We start from the raw sequence: 21011 nt of genomic DNA, 5'->3' as shown, positions 1-21011 counted from the left end.
GTAATGCATGTTGTTGGTCATAAGTGTTTGGGACAAAAATAAAAGAGCATTTCTATATACATGATGAAAAATTCCTTCACAATATCACTAGAAATTAAACTCGTGCATATCACTAGAAATTAAACCGTGCGATGCATGGGTTTGATTAAATATTTTATTTTATTATTTGGTTATTGAATAAAATAATATGATATTAAATTTTTTAAAATTTAATAATAGACTTATAAAATTCATAATGTCCATTGTATTTAATGGACCCAATTAATCTGCTAACTAATGAGTTTGCTAAGCGGTTAATAAGTTTTTCCTAAGTTCAACTTCAAACAAAATTATCAAAGATAGGTATGTATATTAAAAATACTTTTTTATGATCAAGTCAAAAAGGAAAAAAAAAATTATGATGAAATTTTTTTTGGTGTCTAATCAAGACATAAACTTGATCGGTATTTTCTATTAAATCTAAAAATGAAAGTTGGTGTATTTAGAAGGACCAAAAATATATTTATTCCTATTTTATATTAGATATGTACTTTAAAAGAATAAATAGTTTTTTTTTTTAACTGAATTAAGAGCATAATGACATCAAAAAGTATAGAAGAAATCCCAACTAGGTTGGCACCCCTTGTATACTCTAATCATATATGCCAAGTGCTCGTTTGTATATATAAAAAAAAAGAAAAAAATAATAAATAGTTCGTTTATAAACTTTCGAGATAGATTAAAACTCATTTGTAAAAAACTGTAAAAATCCCTCACCGGAAAAAAAATCTGTAAAAATTTGAAGCTTTTTATGTAGGTTAGTGAAATTTGAAAGAGATCCTTTAAAAACTAACAATAGAATTAGAGGCTTTTTATACCCTAATTTGTATATTATAATGTTAAATAACACAAAAATATCAAGCTCAATGCTACTACCTCACTTGGAATACCGTAGACCGGCCTTGTTTACTGTTCCAAGCAATAGAAAGTTACGACAATCCATACAATGGTGTATTTTTGTATTGTAGGGATGAAATCAAGCTCATATAAAAATAATATATCTATAGGTCAAGTTGTACCATCAATAATAAAAAGCTACTATAATACATACAATGGTCATTCAAGCCAGACCATACCTCGAGACCTATTCAACAACCAAACTCTCATAATCAATTGACCACTCAAATTTGAGTTTTTATAAATAATTAAGTTATAAATAGACATATACCTCATGATTTTGAAGGAAAACCTTCCTTTACAATTTTTTTTTAGTTTACAAAGATACATGTCTCTTCTTTTTTCTTTTTTTTTTTTTTGACTAAAAATATACATATCTCTCTTCTTATTAATGAAAATAAATTCTAAATTATTCAATTCTATACAATGGTTCTAAACAGAAATTGAACAGGACTATTCATATAATGCAATTCCTTATGATGCCACGGTTAGGACTTCCTCCATGATAAAGCTTGAGAATTGATTTAATTGGTCATAGTAATAATATATGTAAGAGCTAATTACATTTAAACAAAACCCTCCTATTTCGGCATCATGCAAATGCAATTGTAAAAAGAGGATGTTCATTTAAGTAAAAATGCAAATGCAATTGTAATAACAAATTGTTGTTACCAATTAATTGATGGAAAAGGAAGAGTTAGTGGTGATTAGTATAATTGAAAGGTTGGTGTATTATATGTATGTATTATATGAGAGAGTTTAGAATGTAAGAAAACAAATAGGTAGTAATTATTTTCGTAAATAAAGAAGATTCAATGCAAGATAACTCTTGACCTTATGTATTCTTTCCATTAAGTTGATATCATTAGCCATATTTATTCATTTTTTTTAAGATGTCACATCATCATAATTGTATGAGAGATGACACATAAGCACCAACTTAAACTTAGAAAAAAGGAAAAAAGAGAAGTTTTGTTAGACTGCCACATCAGCAAAAAAAAGTTTGCTTTACAATTATATATATTGATGATTGATGATGATATTGATGATGATATTGATGATTGATGATGATTGATTGATGATGATGATATATTGATGATGATTGATGATGATGATTGATTGATGATGATGATGATGATGATGATTGATGTTTCATTAAAAATTGTGTATTAATTATTACCATAATTGTGGTCTGCCATTCGAAAGTTTGCGGCTGCAATATTGATGAAGTGGTAGTCTCCGCAACAACATCGCACAACAATAGCATTGTGATTTTCAAACACGTGTGTTCTGGGCTGGCTAAAGCTCTAAACGAACTCGGACTGATGAGCCATTTCGCCAAATATGTTGTGGACCATACTGGATAAGTGGCATCCCATAAGATATTTATGGTTGATCGAAAATCCTAATATTCTTCTATATAAGCATTCATACCTTCATTCCTAAGGTATGCCTATTCTTATGCTAACATTATTGCAAGGACATTTTTCCCCAAATACCAAGAAATTAGAGGAATCATCATCACTCAAAGATTTGACGGTTCTTCCATCATCACCACAATATTGCTTTATGAGCACTCGGTTCAACATGTATAGCCGCATCGTAACAGCATCAAGAACCATATCAGACAATTATAACCATTCTTGTTCAAATCTTTTCACCAAAATTTATTAAAGCTCAATTTCCAATTTGTGCCAAAATCCAAATGAGAAATCGTACCCTTAATAGTTTCTTAACCGTGTATGTATTTCAAGGACATTCGAATAAAGTTCTTACATAATAAACCGAGACTATATTATGATGGGTAAATTGTGTAGTAGCATAGGATGTCATTTGATTTAATTAGTTTGTGAAAATAAAAAATAATTTCATGCCGCAACAGCCACAATGTGTGACGTCGCATCAACTGCAATGACGGTATACTGTATCCGCAACCACAATTTAAAACGATGGTCGAATGCCATACATTTAAGCAAGAATTCAATGTATAATCAGAGGACAAAAGACATAGATATTAGGTTTCATATCATCAAAAATATAATTGAAATGGGTGAAATTGAAGGATTAATATGATTAGCAAAAATGCCTCTTATCAAATTCAAGCAAAGAAATACAACTTAGATATATACAACGTAGGCACCGGTGGCTGTAGTTTCGTGCATAAACTTATACATAAACCAATTTATGTATAATCTTATTCATTCATACGAAATATTGTCACACATGGTAAATCATATTCATAAATTAACTTAAAATCACTCTCCTAGATATGTTATGTAGTATGTATAAATCATAGTACATACATACCAAAACTAATTATTCAATATTAAGAGCTGAACGAACAACTTCACTAGTTCTATGCATTTTGCAGTGGAAATTTCCCAACAAAATCAGTATTAAGACTACCTAAGTAAAGATGGTCTTCAAACTCAACAGCTGAAGTTACAAAACTAATTATCTTTCCATCATTATCACCAAACTTTTTAATAATATTGCCTTCAGTATCCACTTTCACCACCATTGCTGACTTAGTTACACGATTAACCATGTTAACTAGCCTTGGAAATAAAGCTACAAAGTGCTTGCATACTTTAGAAGTGTGCACAAACCCCATATTTTCAGAAGTCACCTGTAACATTAATTATTATATTAATTTGAATCACACATCAGATGTGATGTGAGTTGCCGTGGAGAGGAGTTTATAAGTGAGAGGTAATCCTCACGTCACAAGTTGATTTTGTAAGGTGAGTTACACCCAATATCCAATTTTAAGACACGCCACAACAATGGCATCAATCGTAACTACTGCAGCCGCAATGTCAAACCCATCACAATAAACTATCCATGTATAACAAAAGTACAAAAGCCAATAAACAAAATAATAGGACTAATAGGACAGAGGAAAAACAGAGCATGCCAAAATTCGTTTTGGTGAGCATATATATTATAAGTGGCTTTTGATTTTGTTAATTTTATATGATTAAATCTTATGTTTAAAAAGTACTATCTTTGATAAAAAAAAAAAAAAAAAAAAGTATCGTACTACCGTAAAATGAGATTTTGCATTATCTCTTTTCTTCGCATTTAATGTGTGTGACTTTCACAATTAAAAACACGAAAATCGAAAGTGTACAACCATAAAAGTAAAACTTAAAGATAGGAGTTCTAATTCTATATATCTTGTGACGAAATTTGAGACAACTTTCATATTTCTAGTTTTGAGTGTAAATTATATTATTTTTAAATTTCACAAATTTATATAATCTCATGCTAGTATATATAATTACCTTAATTAAAGAGATCCAGAATGAGCCATCCGGAGCAAGATTAATGTTATCAGGTCCAGCAGGGAGGTTTTCAATGAAGATATCTGTTTTGCCTTTGTTAATTCATTTTAGCCAATGCTTAACACACCTAAATCTAATTCAAGGAAGAAAAAAAAAAAAAAATCAAATTGTTAACAAAAGTGGCATTAAAAAAATGTTTTGTTCATTCAACTAAAAATAAAAAAAAAAAAAAAAATGTACTTACTTCCAAGTTTCGCAGACCACAACATAATCTTCTTCTTTGGATAATGCAACACCATTGGCAAAAGCTAAATCATCAAGGACAATAACAGTTTCATTTGATATAGGATTGTACTTTAAAAGTTGTCCATGAGGTCTTGCTTCAAGTACATCCAGATACCAATTGTGTAAACCAAATTTGGTAGTTGGAATACTGAAATATATGTTTCCATCTGATGCTTCTATTACATCATCAGCAAATCTGGTTCAATGTAAATCATTACAAATGTCTTAGTGAGTTTCATAGCTAGTGCATACTTTTTACAATGTAAATCTTTGTAGATATATGTTCTAGACATTTTTTATAGCATAAATTTTAGATTTGGTGAGGTGCCATACAAGAAATTTAAGTATTACCTGCGTCCAAAAACACTCGAAAGTGCAAAAAAAATGCTGGAAAACGGAATTACTAGCGATTTTCAATCCGCTGGATAATTCATTGTTGAAAACTGTAGCGGCGGGCTGTTAAAAACATCAGGGAATCCGGTAAAGCAATTCTTTTTTTGCTTTGTTTGGCATTAGCAGCTAGGGGTGATCGTATCCGAACCAATCCAAAAGTAAAATCGCAAATCGAACCAAACCAAACCGAAAACCGCAAAAACCGCATTTGGTTTGTGAAGCGGGTGGAAAAATGCGCGGGCGTAAAACGCTCGCTTATACAGTAAAGTCGCCACCGAACTTTATTTATTCCCGAAGGAACAGGAAAATATCGATAAAACCTTGAAAAAATGGAAAGATGGTCGTCGCAACCATTTCCGGGTTCGGGAGTCGATTATGTGAGGGGAAGGTGTTAGCACCCCTCACATCCGTTGTACTCAACGGGAACCTTCTCGTTAATTTTAGGGTTAAAATTGTGTTTTAATTTATTTGCTTGCTTTTATTAATTATCGGAATTATTTTCAAATGGGGAAAAAAATAGTTTTTTTATTAATGGGCTCGACAAGATGTTGAATCCTGCTCCTACGTATTCCCTGGTGCGATGGGAAACTCAAAGCCCCGTAGTTCTGGGTAGAAAATGATTGTTGGTTGGTTGATTTTATTTATGAAAATATTTTAGGCCGCGCTTGGGCAAAAAAATGTTTGATTGAGAAGACGGACTCGCACTTGGGCGATGATATCCGCTCGAAAAAAAAAAAAATAATTGAACGCACACGGGCGTGAAAATAATGTTTGATGGGTTGAAATTGATTTTATTATTTTTTAAGAGAATGACGATTATCCGGACTACGAGTCATACGTCAAGAGTCCAGAAAGCCGGGAAGTGGGGTAGTCATACGTCAATCCACTCCTTTTTCATTCGTTTAGTATTTTTATTATGTTTTTATTATTTTTATTTTTGGTTTGAATCAAGAAAATTAAATAAATAAATAAAGATCACAGGGGGTGCAGAAAGTATGCAAAGGGGGTGCTGGTAGCAGGAAAGAACACAGGCTGTCTGATCAAATCAGACAGCCTTGATGTGATCTTGAGGGGAAACGTTCCTGGCCGTTTGATGAGGATCAACGGTCTCTGATGAGTGTACCGCGGTGGGCGTGCGCGCATTGGATCCTAGCCTATACATCTCTAAAATCAACCGATTTTTTTTTGGTAAGAAATAATACAATTTTGTCTTGACCGATTCCAACAATTTTTGCAATTTTTTTTCTTTTCTCCCAAATTCTCTCTTTCTCACTCACGGTCTCTCCTCTCCTATTTTCAAATTCCCAAATCAAGTTTTTTTTAAATCAAACTAATAACAATCTATACAAAGTCTCTATTTTCAAATCAAACACAAAAGCACGGAAGAAAAATAATGTAAAAAATGATAAACGATTGGTTACCGGCGGTAGCGGCAATCCGACCGAAATTGGCGGTGGTGGTGCAATCTGCTTCTATCCTTTTGGTTTCTGTTTCTTCTTGTTTCTGCTTCCCCTATTTCATTCTTTAAGTGGTGGTTGTGAGAAGGAAGATGGTGGTGTTTGTGTTATTGAGGTTTTTAGAGAAGGCTTTGGCTATGGTGTTGTTGTTGGAGAAGGTGATGATTGTGATGATGTTGAGGGAGGACACAAACGCAGCAATGTTGCTGCTGTTTTTTTTGTGTGTTTCTTTTGGTGCCTTTTTTTTCACGTGAAAACTCTCCCTTTCTTCAATTCTAATTCTTTTGGTTTTTGTTGTTTTTTCTTTTTCGGTTCTGTCCCCTTTTTGCGTGTTCTCCCCCCTCCCCCTCTTATTGTAAAACTCTTGTTATATATAAGCAAAGGAATTAGGTTTAGACTTTAATGTTGATTGTTCTGAATTAGGAATGTTTGTATTAGTTGAATGCAATTTATTTATGAATGAATGAAGAACTTCCCCTTTGGGTTTTGATTTGTTTTTCCATCTGATTCAATGTGATTTATGAGAGAATGAAAAATTTCCCTTCTTGGTTTGATTTGTTTTAACTCCTTGACTCATCTTCCTTTTTTGTTCTTTTGACCTTTTTTGGGTTTTTGTTTTAAGAACAATAAAAATAAAAATAGAAGTAATATTTACAAATTGAAGAAAAAACAAAAACAAATAAAATGTTACTAACAATAAAACTCTAATAAAAATGAAATATTTATAAAAACAATTTTAGTGGGACTCGAACTCATGACCTTACGCTCACAATGCCTTAAACGCTATCTTCACCACCAAACAAGCTACGTCACCTATTTGAAAAGAGATGTGACATAAAACTATATGATAGTAAAACAGATTGGGCAAAATTTGGGGTATGACAGTTTGGATGTATTTGGATGGCTTTCTTACTGAACCGCAAACCGCAAAACCGCAAACCGCAAAAACCGCAAAAACCGCGGATAACCGCAAAAACCGCATTAAGTTACTATTATATATTTATATTCCAATATCGTAAAAGAAAATATATTTATATTCCAATATACATGCCCAATTACCAAGTCAGTCGACCAAATTAATCGAACTTCAAGTTGTTTTTATTTTTTGTACTGAAATTTTATTTTGGTGTTGTAATGTTATTTTAAATAAACAAATTTTATCGGTACCGTGATGTTATTTTGAAAATTCAATTTTTTTATATATTTAAAATTGTAAGTTACTGTAATGTTATTTTGGATAAATAATTTTTGTTGGTACTACAATGTTATTTTGAAACTTCAATTTTTTATTTTTTTTTTATGCTTAAAATTGTTCGGTACAATCGTTATGTTTTAAACCGCACCAACCGAACCGATTCAAACCGCATTGGTTTGGTTTGGATGACTTTTTAAAAATCAACCGAACCAAACCGAACCGCATGCATTTTTATCTCGCGGTTAGGATGACTTTTATGCTCAAAACCGAACCAAACCGCACCGCGATCACCCCTATTAGCAGCAGTTCAAAGCCACTGGAAATGTATGTTGGATATTAGCAGCGGTTTTAAACTGCCAGAAAAGCAAATTTTTGTTTGTCCTAGTTTGGTATTAGCGGCGGTTCAAAATTGCCAGAAAGTTCCACGTAATTTTTTTATTTTATTTTTTATGAATATAATATTTTTTATTTTTATTAGTTTCCATGTTTTTTTAAAATTTGTTTCCTTTTTAAATTTAAATATTTATTTAAAATATATTTTTTCAAAACACTTTAATACTAAGGCTCTGTTTGGTAACACAAATAAGCTAGCTTATAACTTATTATATGAGCTTATAAGCTTGTTTCAAAAAATTAGAGGTGTTTGGTAACAAGCTTTTTGTACTAGCTTATAGCTTTTTTTCAGATGCTATTTCAAGTAGCATTTGAGCTTATAGCTTATAGCTTTTTACACTTTATTCCATTTTTACCCTTTAATTTAATAACTACCCACTCTAAAAAATAAACTACCCACTATCAATTATGTAATTTTATATTTAATAACCACTTTAAAAGCTAATTTTACCAAACACTTTAATTTCAATAAGCTAGCTTTTCAGCTATCAGCTATAAGCTAGCTTTTCAGCTATTAGCTAGCTTATCAGCTATCAGCTAGCTTATAGCTTATTTTTACCAAACGGACCCTAAATTAAGTTTAAATATTACAAATATTAGGAAATAAGTCTTGTCTTTAATGTAAAAGTTTAAATATTAGCAAATGAAATATGATAGAGAAATGAACGGGATATATAAAGTAGGGGAAAAAGAATTTTTGTTTGCATTTCTGGCAGTTTATTTTAAATTTTTTTTAAAAATTTAGCGCCTAGACTTTAGCGACGGTTCTAAAACGCCACAAAATTCTCACTGATTTTCCGCCTCTAAATGCATATAGCAATTTCGGCGGTTTCATTTGATTTTCCGGTGGTTTTTTTTTTTTAAAAAAATGGCGCCATGGCCCCTAAACATTACCGGAGGTTTCCGCCGCTAAAATTCCTTGAAATTGCACTTTGTTTCCGGCGGTTTTAACATCCGCAAATTCCTCTGTTTGATGCAGTAGCCTCCACAACCGTATCGTAATTAATTTGCGGTATAATTTTTAATTACATATACGACCACAACTAAACCGCATCAAGATAAGATAATTTCAAACATTTTCGTTTAAATGTTTCCACCAAAAATAAAAAATTCAAAACTCTTAATCCCAAAATACTTCATACCAAATGAAAAATCTTATTCCAAGGGTTTTTCAACTTTTTATTTCAAATATTTCCAAATCAAAATTTACGGTGGTGCCACTTAGTATATACATTAAAAATCATTTCACAACACAATAGTTGCTATGTGCGTCGCTGCTATTATAATCTCAATGATCGCATCCGCAGATGTAATTTAAAATCAAACTTAATATGTTGTAAAAATAAACCAAGCAGCATTATAGTGTGTTTTAATATATAGGATACTTTTAAAAATGAATTTATATTTTCAATTCAGAAAAACTAATAGCAGATAATTATTAACTTTTTGAAATAATATTTATTTAATTAATCAAATAAATAGTCTTCCGAATTATTTCATCATTAAAAACTATGATCTTCTTTTTATACGGATGACAATTGAGCTAAAAGCTTGTTGGGAATATATGCCAAAGGTGGTGAATTGAAGTTACGGGGTAAAAAGCTTATAGAATATATTGGATACACTGTCAATAGATAAAGAATATATATTGGATGGAACATTTAAGTGAGTATCATATACCCAATTTTTTAAAATTTTGGACATTAAATGTTATGATTATCCAAGGGATAAGTAAGAATATAATATTTCTTCGTGGACATAGTTTTAAGAGGTGAATTTAGCCATTAGGCTATTAAAAAAATATATATATAATATATAATATTAATAGAAGTTATCATCACTGCTGGTAACAACGATATACTGGTATAAATTTTTATTTACGATACAATAAAATATGCACTTGATATTTATGTAATCAACCGATTTTTCAACAATTTTCTCTAATATTGTAGCATATTTATTGGATTTTTCACGTAAAATTATGCAATCGTTTGTTGTAGAAACATCACTTAATTTTTATTATTCTTTTTTAGTATAATAGTTAGTCATAAATGTTGAGAAGTAAGAAATTTGAGGTTCGAATCCGAGACTCGTGCATATGTCTAATTAATAATAGTCATCAACTAGGCTATTCTTACTAGACAGTACTTAATTTTTAATGAGAGTAAAGAGAAAATTATTTTACTAGTAATAAAATAAATAAGTTAGTGGAGACTAAACCCCCAGTTGGATTAAGATATATAGGGCAGATCTTGACTCCTTTTTTATTTTTTGGTCAAAACATTTGCAAATTATTTAATCTAACTAATCATTAATGCAAAATGAACAAAACAGGAAACCAATGAACACTTGAGTTATTTTAGTCTGAAACTCACATTAATTGAGAACCATTGGCATGTGAAACGATGACACTGAAACCATCTTCTGTAACCTTGAATAAACCCTGCAAAATATAATTATACGTAATTTACAAACTTGGCTTTTTTTTTTTATTTATTAAAATATACAAACTAGATCTTTCTTCTTTTTTTAATAACTTATGATTCTCAGAAGAAGGAGATTTTGGTAATTTAGAGTTCAACGTAAGTAAAATTTAGTTAAGAATTATTCCCACTAGTAATCGAACATGGGTGAAGAAGTTGATTTTGTTCAACCGAATTGACATTTTAAAAAATTTAATTTAAATAAATTAAAAAATAATTCAACTTCTAATCAAACATTTTGAATGGCAATTGTTTTTTAACAATTGGAGCAAGTATTTGAGATCTAATGAGAAAAATAATATATGATTAAAAATAAATAAACATAACATAATTTTTATGACATTTTTAATATAGTGTAAAATAAAATAAATAATAATAAAATTTAATTATTTGGTTCAACTATCTAATCATCAATTATAACTTGGTTGGCAGGGCATTGTATTATTTATGGTGGGGGCCGGAGTTCGAACCCCGGTAATACAACTTATCTAATTAAGGGTGAAATTTCTAACCATTAGGTGACAATTTTTTTTTTTATAAATTATGTAAAATCAACACCGAGCTCGATTAATTAATTTGGTTCGGTTTGGAACCGAACATGAAAAAAAACCGAAACAATTTTATTTTTTTATTTTTTTTTGAAGGAAAAACCGAAACAATTTAATTGGTTTGAAATCGTGACTATGAATTATTTACTTACCAAGGCAGTATCACAAACAATGAGACCACCATCTTTTGAAGTTGTGATTCCAAGCAAAGTTGAACTATCTATATGCTTCCAATTCTCCCATTTTCCATTCCTAACCATTCTTTTAATCCAACCATCTCTTGTAGCTGTATACAAGATACCTTCTTTATGATCTACACAAACATCTTCTGGTTGCTTTAGAAATCCTTCTCCAAGCTTAATCACATTCTATATCGAAGAAAAAATTAATTAGTACATATACTAAATCTTTTATCCGACTCAGACAATTTTTATTTATTTTTTATAATAAAGAGGGCCTAAACTAAAAAAAAAAAAACCGGAATATAGGGGTATAAGTATGCCCCAACCTATCAACAACAAGAAAATGTTTAATCTGACTTGGACAATTATCATAGAAAATAATATTACTATTTAAAGAACAACTCATGTTAACCAAAACATCTGCACAAATACTAAATCTTTTACTAACTTACTATATAATTTGATCATCTAACAAGTATTTGTTAAATTTTCACCTGTAATTGATTGTTTTTGGTTGAAGAATTAGAAGATAGAGGAGATGGAATTTTCAGCAAAACGGGATCTATGGGTGAAAAGTAGAAGACTTGAATTGTCAGAGCAACTAAAGCTACTAGAATCAAGCTTATGGTTAGTGCCATTGTTGTGTACAAAGGAAGATTAGACATGTTCTTGAAGTCATGTGCTCTACTATTGTATATATAGTCTCGGCTAAATTCTCTTACACTATATATATATATATATAGAATACATGAGTTTCGGTGTGAACTTCCCACAATGAGTGACTCATTTTGAAAATGTACACTATTTATATATCTTGGATTGACCATATTTTTCTACTAATAAATAAAAATAAAAATTAGCATATAAGATTTTGGATTAGTTTTGATTAGTATTTTCAAAATATCAAATTTTTATAATTTTTACTATTATACAATTAAAAATATTAATCGTCAAAGTTATGCATCGGCATACGTGAGTTGAATATAAACCACCTACATTTGTAATGTTAGAAACGGTGACGGAACTAGAAAAAATATTGTGGGTGGGCCAAAAAAATAATAATATATAGATAGTTTAATAGCATTTTTGGTCTCCAAATTTATCAAACTCATAAAAATAGTTATTTTCAAATCGAACCATTTGGTCTCTCTATTTTCATGTTATAATTTTTGGTACCAATCCATATTTTTACTCTAAAAATTATGATTTTTGGCCATAAAATGTCATTTATTGTCTCAAACATTGAATCTAAAGATGAAATATCAAATTCGAGACCAAAACTCATATTTTTTGACATTAAAAGTCGCTACTTTTACGGAAAAAAAGAAAAAACATTGAGATAGGACTAAAATTGTAACAAATTTGAAAACATGGGACTTAAAAAATTAAATATTAATTAAATATTTTTTTTATGTCAATGTCATTTCATATTTATATATGCTAGTTCAATTGCTAATTTTATCTAATACGTACTATAAATTTAATTAATTATCCTCTATTTTTGGCAAGTAAAAATCTAAGTTGATTATTATAAGATGAAACTGTGTAACTTAAAATAATACTATAATACTTTACATATATTGAGTGACTAGAAATCATCAATAATAAATTATGAGCTAATATTGACACTAATATACTTGAACTAATATGTGTAACCAGTTACTTATAATCATTAATAATAAACTATAAATTAATATTTACATTAATATTTGTACAAATACATATATTGAATGACTTAAAATTATTAATAATACATTTAAATATTTTTTTCTCCCTATACCCCCACTTTTTTCCTTTATTTCCGTAATACCCCCGTTTTCAAAATAATTATCGTAATACCCCTGTTCCAGACAAAAAACTGTTGCTGTGCAGGTGCCTGCACATGGCGGAACTGGGAATAACGCCATGTTAGTGTGTATGGCGGAAAAGGCAGTCTCGCCATTGACATATGGATGGCGGAATTGCGAGTGACGCCATTGACTGACATCGATTTCAGTGCCTGTGTGAAGGCAGTCTTGCAGGTTTTTTTTTTTTTTTTTTTTTTTTTACGTTTTTGCCCAAAAATGGCCTTTTTTTTTTAAATAATTATAATTAATAAATATATACATTGCGAAATATATTTTATTCAAATAGTAGTAATAATACACACTAATACTACATGTGTCCACCGGTTCCACAAGGGGGACGATTACGAGGACGAAGTCCAAGTCCAAATAGTTCTTCATCATCGGTGTCATTATCCTCCTGTACTCCAAGAAAATTTCTAGCTGCTGTTACTGGAGAGGGGGTTCAACCGGAGCCGATGCAGAACCTTGACCTTGAGCCCACGTCAAGTTTAAATAATCGCCCGATAATTGTGTCCACGTTAATTCCTGAGGGTGAGGGGGTTGTTGGGTCGGTTGGGGTTGTGTAGAATCACTGGATTGGTAAAGATTTCTGAAATTATCATTGAAACATTGTGTTCCCGGTGATTCGAAGTTGTTGTGGTGGAAGTCGAAGAAATTCCACGTTTGTGAAAATGGGGTTACAAAATCGGAATCACTAAATGACATCGACATCGAATGTTGGGTAAATGGTTGTTGTTGTGGGGTAGAGTTATGTTGTTGTTGTTGTGGGGTAAAGGTAAATGATGGTGGGTCTGAGATATATGTATGTTGTTGTTGTTGGGTGAATAATAATGGTGGATCTGGGATATAGGTATGTTGTTGTTGGGTAAATGGTTGTGTGAAGATGGTTTGTTGTTCTTGTTGTTGGGTAAATGGGTGTGAGATATTGGTGTATTGTGGTTGCATCTCAAGACGTGGATGTGGGTCACTCAAATAATAATCCTCGGACAAATAGGGCATGTAGTCTCTTCGATATTGAGTTAAATACTCGGTTGACTGCATCAGTGGTACAGTGTTGACCGGAACTCCTTGTAGAACACGAAGATGGCGAGTATCCCACTGTTGGATTTCAGCATGAAAGTAAGCGGCCCAATCATGAACTTTTTTTCGCATGTCTATCTTGTGGTAATGTTTCATGATTTATGCGTGGTCCGTTACCTCATTATTAAGTCCAAATTGTAACCAGACTCGGTCAGTTTGGTGAAACTTAACAATTCCAAAATTAATGAGATATGTGGTTGCTAACCAACATGCCATGTCCGCTGGATACATCATCTCGTTATCTCCGTAAGGAGTCCAAATAAACTGGTAGATTAAAAAAAAAAGTTAGATTTTTTTAATAGTGTATGAATATAGTATGGAAATAATTAAGAAAGAAAGAGTAGAATATATATTACATCATTTTCCCCCATATGATCGAGCATGGTAGTAGCAGCATTTAAATTGTGGGCTGGATCACCTTGATACCTTGTCCCGGCAGCAACCCACCTAAAATAACTGTTCATATTTATTTGTTTCGAAGAAGCACATATTCATATTTATTATTAATAAAATAATATATACTTACTTAAGGGCCAATGGCCTCTCGGCGGGTGGATTTATGACTCTTTCACGTTGGAATAATCGGATGCGAGAATGTACCCATGCTTGAAGAAGTATGGTGCATCCGGAAATTGAATTCACTTTTTTTGATGCAGTGGCCGCATCACACAAGCCTCTATACAACGAGACCAAACAAGTAGAACCCCAACTATACCTTCTTATTGTCGGTATATCTTCCAACAACGGCAAATACATAGTATGTATACGGTCGCCGGTTTTGGAGAAGAGATGTTGAAGTTGTAGTGTATAGATGGAGTTAGTGTGTAATGTAGAGAAGAAATTTTAGTGTAATGTAGATAATAAGTGTAGTGTATATAGTAAGTTTAGAAGTTGTAGTGAAGAAGAAGAGTGGAGAATAAGTGTAGTAACCATGGTCGTATGATCTAAATGAACAACTTCCTCGAAAATTACGCGACTAAAACAACTTCGGATAACTCCTGTATCCGACCCTCCAACAAAACGCTACACATTACTAAGTTTGACAAAATTAGTTTATCCCATCCAACATAATTTTTGCCTATTTATCAACAAGAGATCAAGGACGGCCAGTTCCTCAATTTGTCGATAGATAGTCAACAATCATGATATCGGCATAAACCATTCTTATCAAACCGCTAAAACGTCAACTTCGCACGAAACATCTATAGACTCACATTCTACGGTACGCATGATGCTACCCACAACAAGTACAACTAATCGAACACACTCCGAAAGATACTCCCGTGGAATACTCCACAACTCCACAAATCCTATAAGTCTCTGCTTCCCTCATGAATCACTTAACCGTGTTACATCACTTATTCATGTCGTATCTTATTCCAAACATATCACTCGATAATTCAATTCCAACAATCACTTGATGACCAACATTCTCAAATCTTCCTCGACACATCTTAGAATTATCGTTTCTAACCGTCAAATTCCTTTTCACATATCTCCAATCATTGAGTCAAATCCCAATACGACTACTTCGTTCTCAAGTCATCTCTTAACCAACGTTTGCATTCCTTAACGCAAACATTTTCCAATATCATCCTCCTTAATCTTTTTGTAATTCACTACTTCAAAATTAGGCCACCGCCTAAAATTGGTTCTCCAACAATCATAACTCCTATCTCGTTGATTCCAAAACGACATCTTCAATTCGCTCACAATCCATCTATCCACGTTCCCCATCACCTAGAATTGCAACAAGCATACTCTTCTCTGTTTATTCACCCATCGGTTTCTTATTCACCTCCGACCTCTACCAATCATCATCTCTCTATGGATAGCTATCTTTAAACTCTTCCTTAGTACATTCGATACCAAAATCAAACTCTTGAATTTAATCCTCAAAAACTCCAATACTCGTCATTCAATCTAATTCTATCCATTAAATTCTAATCAACCTTTGTCTTAGTATTCTTACTAATGACTCCTTGTCTACTCCCAATATGACATCTCTAGAAAATTTCCAAAAATTCTCGTCCAAAAATACACTTTAAGTTATACACCAAATCATTACTGTTCCATCATCCATGATGAAACAATTTAAAATCCTTTACTTCATTGTCACCGATTGTGACCATACTACATCAACATCCACGATGCATCTAACAACACTAGTCTCCACTGACCTTCCTATTCCATAAATCCAGATTCCTTAGCAAATACTTACTCACTCTTATCTTGTGGGCACTACCAAATGCTCTCCGACACTTACCTTAGGCATTGCCTTCAACTCCTCACTATATGTGCTCAAACACGACATCTACTCATGTGTGCGGTAATCCTTTTCGCAAACTCTCACCTAACACAAGTCACTTCCAACATGACCTCCTACTACTCATTCTCTGCACGTTCTTCAATGACTAACTTTCTTATTCTTCATCATTCAAAAATGATACCTCTCATTTAGCTTCATCTCCACCTCTAGGATCTCATTCAACTTCGACACAAATTGCCCTGTCATTATCCAAATCCAATTACCCTTTCTTCGACAAGCCTCTCACAAAATCTTTCGAATTGTTATCCTACTTCCATGTTTGAATAAACTCGACTACTCATACAATCCTTACTTTCAATGATTCAACAATCATACTCATCCTATCACAATGCCTCTTAATTCCATTCTCATCTACTTTAAAACCTACTTCCCTTCATCGATTAATTAACACCAACGGTTCACTAATCTTCACATCTCTTTCTCTAAGCTTCTCAAATCTCTTCTGGAAATCACTTCGCACACTAGACTTAGAACTCCAAATTGTTCAACCAATTCAACCTACTACCATATGCTCGACTCGCGTAAAACTTCTTACTCAAGCACCCGCTACAACATCCGATCCACTTGGATGACAACTTACTTCAAAATCATCACCTCTCAAGAATCCTAATCACTCCCTCTTCCTCATATTCGACTCCTTCCGATCAAATAGGTACTTAAACTTTGGTCCACAAAATGACGCCTTCATACTTTTAGTGCAACACACAATCATCTATCGTCCCAAATGCTCTTCATCTTACTTAACCAATCTCACTAATGCCCCTACGGCGAAACACTTGGTCTGACAACTTCCCTTCTAGTAGTTTCTCACAACTTATTGCTCCCATTCTTCCACTTCGAACAACGTCATCACTTCCTGAATATTCCGCTTCAAGAACATCTCTACTCATCTCATCTTCTCACGTTCAAAACATCTCGGAGAGATATAACCTTCTCCCCCACTTATCTCAAACCCACCTACACTCTTCCACTAGAACTTCTGGTGCTCACACCTAACGGTTCTATCGTCTCTAAACATATTCTCCCCAAAAGAAGAAACTAGTATCGACATCGTTTACACGCATGTCGCATACAGGGGCAAAACCCAACCCACGATACCTAAACACTTACACAAAATCATGCAAGCATCCAAGTAACCTATACTTCCTTCACCTCTCAAAGTTAGGAAATCAAAACAACACAAGAAAATGAATATTGCATAGCAATAATTCATATTCACATTTATTCTAGTCCTAACAAACACAACAAAACAAGAATCTCACATCTAATCAACTTAGGACAAGACATCAACAAAATAAATTTCTTGTCTGGCTCCCTCGCTTAGCAAAAGCTAGCGAGCTCCCGGCGAGACAAGTCAAAAACATTCACAGGATTTAGCAAGACTTAGCGAGACTCAGTGAGGTTCGTTCCTCGCCTAGCGAGCACATCCAAAAATCTGGGTGCTCTGCTACGGTTTTGAACTTACGCTCACTAAACTCTCGTTTTCTCGACTCACTGATCCACAAAATCCAAAACTTCAAGCATATAACATCATTATAGACTTTAAAGTACAATTAGAATCATGTATCAACAAACACAACATAGAATTATGAGATCTTTATATTTTTACTCATAAAACGCATGACAATTCGAGTTCCTAGTAATCATCTAGCACATGTTATAAACAAACATATAACAACACACACTAGGATTCACTAACATCCTACTCTTCTCACTATCTTGAAAATTTAATTTTCACTTATTCAAAAGAAAATAACTCTTTATTTTCACCAAAATCTTCAAGAAATAATATTAGTTTTTAAAATTATTTCAAATCGTCACCACATACAGTTTTATATCATGCCGGATCGTCATATGCAGTTTTATATCATGCCGGATCATCACATGCAGTTTTATATCATGCCGGATCGTCAACAATTAGCAAATAAGCATCAATCAACCAAGTTTAAACTACACAAAGGTTAAACTCTAAGCATATACAACTATTATAAACATAGAAGTATAGCACTCACACCACTACTCAACAAAAGAATGGATCGATTAATCCAATTCACACCACTCATAGTTCCTAAATGAACAACATAAGTGATTTCACAAAACAAACACAACAAAATTGTTAGACAAACGCGACTGACACACAATACTCACTTGGTCTGACCGCACAGTCCTGCTCTGATCGACACATAACCCACACAGTCCGAAGACAACGGGGCTCTGATACCAATTGTAACACCCAAACCCATTATTTAATAAAATTCTACCATGATAAATCTTTTTCAAAATACGCGGCGGAAAATCAAAGTTTATTATTACAAAAGTCATGGTTCGAGCATTACACTCTTCAATCAAAATAATACTAATGTAGTTAATTATTAAAAATGCTTGTTTATACAAATCTTTGAATCAAACAATATATTTATTGATTATACAAAACAACCTAGACAATAGACTTTATATATACAATATAAAACCCTTTTTCCCCGTGTCATAATCAGAGCGGAGCTTCACCGACGACTCGACATCGAATACCACAAAACCTGTAAATCTGGACCCCCAACGGTCCAGCACATAACACATAAAAAGATTTAGACAACATACTCAAAATATACAAGTGTAAGTAAATGGTACTTAAACACTTCTTCATAAAAACATGCATAATCATACATTATACATATACATCACCATCATTCATGCATATTCATATATCATGCATATTCTTCATTTATCACGTCTAATTAGGAGTTACAACCTAATTGTTCTCACACTTCACTTATAAGCATACATCATTAATCTCATTCAATTATAAGCTACGAAAGGTTATAACCAAATATTGTAACGACCCAATATTTTGTACACATATTTTTGTGATTTTCTTGACTTGTTATCGGACCTCTTATTTTATTATAAAGAATTTGACTAAATATTAATTTAACCTATATCAGGAGACTAATTATAATTAGTATTATATCTAATATATTAATTATTAATTTAGTTGGTCAATTTAACTAAGGCAAAAGTAATTGAATCAGTCTTACTATGCACTACCACATCCCATGAGATTAGCATGGCAGTGAGCAAATGATGCTCCATGTTATCATTAACCATAAATGCTATAATCACAAGCAATGAATATCTCCTTTATTTCTTCCAGCAATATTTCCGTAACATTACATTCTATTTGACAAATTACTTACTCACATCATATTCATTAAAATTTCATTAAAAATACTATAATAGCCAATGAATGTCCAGCCCCATTTTCCTTCTATGGCCATGAATTTGTATTGATTCCATTCCATTCTCGGTCAATGAGTTTAACGGATTGATTGCTGTTATCATCTCAATTAATTAATTATAATTATATGCCAATTATTCTTCCTTAATATTTCTTGTTGGTCCAGAGAAAAAATCAGTTCATATATACCCTTGCTTTCACAACTCAGGACACGCCTGACAACATCATAAAACTAACCTAGCCTCCACAAACAAAGTCTTACACCCATGCTATTACTTGTATGTCTCCTCTAGTATTCAAGTGATAATCACGATATGTTCTTGGCCTTATTCTCCCCTAATTCCATCGTGGCATATGGTTTTCGGTTGGATTGTCAAATCGGACTCTAGAACGAGAGAGGCGGTAGCTGCGAATTTAGGCCAGTGAATGCTTGGAAGGAAAGCGTCCGAGGTAAGGGCTCTTTCCCCATACATTCATGCTACATAGGGATTTGTTGTGAGATAATGGTAGAACCTTTATCACTTAAAATAAACCAAAAGAATCAACTTATAAATATAAAAAAAGAAACCAAAAGAACGTGCCTAATGTATTAATATGAATGCTGTTTTGGTTCACTATCTATTTATATATATGTACAACCTATTGCTAACCGTGTTTCAATTTATCAGTATGTTTATATTGTTATTTGTTTGCTATCAAGTACTAATTGTGTGGTTGTATATGTTTGGATTTAAGTTGTGTTCATTTCTTCATTGTATGAGTTGCATATAATTTCACCTTTTGATATACAAATAACATATGCTGACTTTCAGATGATGATTATGTTAGAGGACTTGTTTTTATTACTTATTGGTATAAAGAAGGGAAATGTAGATAAAAGTATAGGGAGGACTAAGTATGTCGTAGGTCAGGTTGGTCTTATTAGGGAAGTGGAGTTTCATGCATCATATAGATGTGTAGAGAAGAGTCTGTTTAGAGCCTGTGTGGCAAGTTTTAGGGCCTGTGTGGCAGAACTTACTTTTAGCTTGTGTGGCAAAACTTATATTTTTTTTAGTCTGTGTGGCAGAACTTATTTTTAGCCTGTGTGGCAGAACTTACTATTTAGCCTGTGTGGCAGAAGCCTGTGTGGCAGATTTTCTTATTCGGATCATTGTCTCATATAAGATTGTCTTAGTTGCATTGCATTGCATATAGAATGGGAGAAAAAAATACAATAGTATATAATTATTACAGTCATAATAAAAACAAAGAAAAAGTATAGTTAGTCCATGGTAAAGTGGTGATCGTTGCCTTCTCCTCTTTCATTTGATCTTGACGTGCAATTTGTAATATGTGTAATTATGTTGCTTTGTTTATTACTG

General features: G+C 32.4%; 1 protein-coding gene across 1 annotated transcript; it reads right to left on the bottom strand.

The window, feature by feature from the left end:
- Positions 1-3083: 3083 nt before the first annotated feature.
- Positions 3084-11867, bottom strand: LOC123887073 (protein STRICTOSIDINE SYNTHASE-LIKE 6-like). Its single transcript, XM_045936349.1, has 6 exons — positions 11654-11867; positions 11130-11345; positions 10322-10389; positions 4468-4704; positions 4224-4356; positions 3084-3565 (listed from the first exon to the last, which is right to left on the bottom strand). Exons 1-5 carry the CDS (start codon positions 11822-11824, stop codon positions 4326-4328), a joined length of 723 nt encoding a protein of 240 aa, XP_045792305.1. The 5' UTR covers positions 11825-11867; the 3' UTR covers positions 3084-3565; positions 4224-4325.
- Between the last annotated feature and the right edge of the window lie 9144 nt (positions 11868-21011).

This window comes from Trifolium pratense, linkage group LG5, assembly GCF_020283565.1.
Source record: "Trifolium pratense cultivar HEN17-A07 linkage group LG5, ARS_RC_1.1, whole genome shotgun sequence".
Classification (NCBI taxonomy): domain Eukaryota; kingdom Viridiplantae; phylum Streptophyta; class Magnoliopsida; order Fabales; family Fabaceae; genus Trifolium; species Trifolium pratense.
Note: the sequence above shows the minus strand (reverse complement) of the source record. Positions and strands in the feature narration are given on the sequence as shown.

Bases quoted from the DNA above. Each gene is read 5' to 3' on its own strand.
- LOC123887073 (XM_045936349.1), bottom strand. From the start codon at position 11,824: ATGTCTAATCTTCCTTTGTACACAACAATGGCACTAACCATAAGCTTG. The intron at 11,346-11,653 runs GTGAAAATTTAA...TCTTCGATATAG, and splicing joins CCAAAAACAATCAATTACAG to AATGTGATTAAGCTTGGAGA. The intron at 4,357-4,467 runs GTAAGTACATTT...TCCTTGAATTAG, and splicing joins GTGGTCTGCGAAACTTGGAA to ATTTAGGTGTGTTAAGCATT.